The sequence below is a fragment of the Oryzias latipes genome, chromosome 12 (genome assembly GCF_053564925.1).
Source record: "Oryzias latipes strain Hd-rR chromosome 12, Olatipes_Hd-rR_3.1".
In the NCBI taxonomy this organism is placed as follows: domain Eukaryota; kingdom Metazoa; phylum Chordata; class Actinopteri; order Beloniformes; family Adrianichthyidae; genus Oryzias; species Oryzias latipes.
Genome location: NC_136248.1, coordinates 31,245,636 through 31,248,380, shown reverse-complemented (window position 1 = coordinate 31,248,380; position 2,745 = coordinate 31,245,636). Strand labels below are relative to the sequence as shown.

The 2,745-nt window shown below is 47.2% G+C and overlaps 1 protein-coding gene across 2 annotated transcripts; it reads right to left on the bottom strand.

Moving 5' to 3' along the window:
• Nucleotides 1–302: 302 nt before the first annotated feature.
• On the bottom strand, nt 303–2,745 carry neu3b (sialidase-3-like). Of its 2 annotated transcripts, XM_011481384.4 has the most exons (3): nt 2,614–2,745; nt 1,558–1,788; nt 303–1,478 (listed from the first exon to the last, which is right to left on the bottom strand). In XM_011481384.4, the coding sequence occupies exons 2-3, from the start codon at nt 1,780–1,782 to the stop codon at nt 534–536; spliced, it is 1,170 nt and encodes a 389-aa protein (XP_011479686.1). In that variant the 5' UTR covers nt 1,783–1,788; nt 2,614–2,745; the 3' UTR covers nt 303–533. The 2 variants fall into 2 exon arrangements, with proteins under 2 accessions (XP_011479686.1, NP_001265813.1); NM_001278884.1 differs by lacking the exon at nt 2,614–2,745 and having other exon boundaries at nt 534–1,478; nt 1,558–1,782.

Genomic DNA, 2,745 nt, shown 5'->3' with positions numbered 1-2,745 from the left:
GTTCTTTATTTATTATATTGGTCAGAAGTTTCACCTTTAATCTTTGAGCTTTTTTTCAGTTCCACTTCTTTAGATTTGCTCTAAATTTGACTTTTTATTAAAAAGTCCTCAACAAAATTCACACCAATGTGTTTGGTTCTGGTCTGATCCATGTTTGGTTCTGATCCATGTTTGGTTCTTGTCCATGTTTGGTTCTGATTCATGTTGGCTCTGGTCTGATCCATGTTGGGTTCTGGTCTGATCCATGTCTGATTTGGTTCTGGAGGGGTGAAAGTTCACCTGGACTCTGAGAAGAAGGGTGTGTGTTCTCCTGCAGGTGAACTCTGGTACGGTTCACTCAGAGGGAAGGCAGGTGGACTTATCAAAGGGAGGAGGTGCTATAAACCTGGTGTGTCTGGAGGAGAAACAAGCTGAAGAAGCAGGACTCAGGAAAACGTTTGGAAAAGTAAGCTGGGTGAAGGAGGTGCAGTGAGGAGGTGCAGGAGCTTCTTCAGAGACGATCATCAGATTATTTTGTTGAGCAACAAAAGTATTTACTCTTCAAGACCTTTCTTGATTTGATAGTAGCTGAAAATGCCGCAGGCTATCTGCTCAACCACCGATTCTGTCCCGCGCTCCATCAGACAGGCAAACCGGCCCCCGTCGATGTAGGCCAGGTCCGAGTACCCACTGGGGCCCTGGTTGATGATCCAGGGGCTGCTCCAGCTGTTCGGGTCCTTGGGTGACTTGTTCAGGTAGATGCCCAGATCGGTCCGCCGGTCTTTGCTGCTCGGGTGGGAGTACAGCAGCCAGCGGGGTTCCTGACCCGGGTCCCCCCCATCCACCTGTGCTGGAAAGGAAACCACGCTCCCCTGACAGCCCCCGCCCGTCTCCACCAGCTTGTCAGCAGTCGGAAGGGTGACAAAGTCATCTCCACCGCCGTCGCTGAGGGCCTCCACCCGAAAGCCGCCCTGAGTGCGAGCGTTGCAGTAGACGTAGCGGTTTCCGCCATCATCGGAGACCTCTGCCATTTCACACTCGATGGATATGGTTTCTAACGGCTGACCGAACTGCCAGGTGCGCCCCTGATCATCGCTGTAGAGGCTCAGCGCTCGAGGAACCGCGCAGAAACACGCTATGCAGAAGCACGAAGGGCAGCAGGAGCCGTAGGCGTAAGCGGGAACGATCAACCTGCCGCTCTCCGCCTGAACGCCGTGGCCCGGCCCAACGGCGAACGTGGCCCACTTCTTAATCTGGGGCAGCTTCTCCGTCAAATTGGTGACGTCGCTCCAGGTTTGGCCGCCATCCTTGGTGGTGACGTAGCAGAGACGGGCCTTGTTGATGCCCCAGAACCTCTGCCAGGATTCTGTCGTGGTTCCTTCCACGCTGATGAAAACCAAAAAAAGCGTTTTGCTGTTCCTTTCGTAGACGGGACAGGGGTTCATGGGACGATAACCACCCAGACGCGTCTTGTCCACCACCGTTTTAGCCTCTGACCACTGAAAGGACAAACACGGGGCAGAGTTAAAAAGTTTTACACAAATGTGCGATTAGTCAGACATTGAAACGGACAACCACCTCCACGCTCATCAAAGGAGGCGCTTCCTGTTGGAGCAGACGTCCGGTTTTCATGACCAGCTCCTCCGTGCTGGCGTCGTTGGACGTTTGGCGCCTCTCAGCGAAAACCATCAGGACGCCTCTGTCTCCGTCGTAGAGGAGCGAAGGGATCCTGTACACCTCCTTCTGTTCTTTGTTGGAGTAAAAGACGGTTGTCCGCCCTTTATCATGCGCCGCGTTGGCCATGATCCTCTGAAAGTCAAAAAACATGAACTTCCTGTTTGAGGATAATCAGCGCAAACCGCTCGTCAGTCAGGGAGGAGGCTTTATGGCGGTGAGGTGGAGACAAGTCAGCAGCCTTAACGAGTTTCCTAATTACTGATAAATGAGAGCGAGGACCCACAAAGTCTGAGCGGTATCAGTCGGATAAAGAGGGTGGCTCCATAAAACACAACCTCCTCTGTTTTATGACAAACGTTTGCGTCTTTTTAAAAAGCCGTTTATATTATTTTGAAGTATCGATTATCCTACTAGATAGAAGTTATTCTGTTAAAAAAACAGACAGATTACTATGACAAAAAATGATTTAAAGTACATTTCGTAGCAAAATGTAAAATTGCCACTATAAATATATTTCTATTTATTTATTTTAAGGACTTTCTCTGGACCTAAATGCAAAAAATTAACTTATTAAAATAAATAAATTAAGTAAATGAATAAATAAAAATTCATTTTCAGGGTGATATTTTTAATCTATTCACACATGTCACTAAAAAGGTAACGAAATAAAAAAGCTTTCAACCTTAACGTTTTATTTCCTGTTTTGTGTTTTAGAGAAGTTTGTTCATACAAAAAAACTTTTAAAAATTATTTTACAACAGCTCCTAAATGAACATAATTTATTTATTAAATGAGAGAAAATGAATCAATCCTGCTATTTTCATACATTTTAAGCTTTGACGCATCCTCTTAGTGAAGAAAGTCTGTTAATCTGTAAAGTGAATGACTGAAAGTGACTTCATCGCTGCACTTGGACAAATGAAAGACAGAACACAGAGAGTCTGCACACACACTCACCCACGGATGGCGGCCGCTCAGCAAATGATCGGCAGAAGCAAACTCCTGCAGGTGGGGTTACTGGGTGGAGTGGGAGGTCATGCCTGACAGCTTTACTGCAGCCGACTGTTGATTAACCTGCTGTCTGACGCA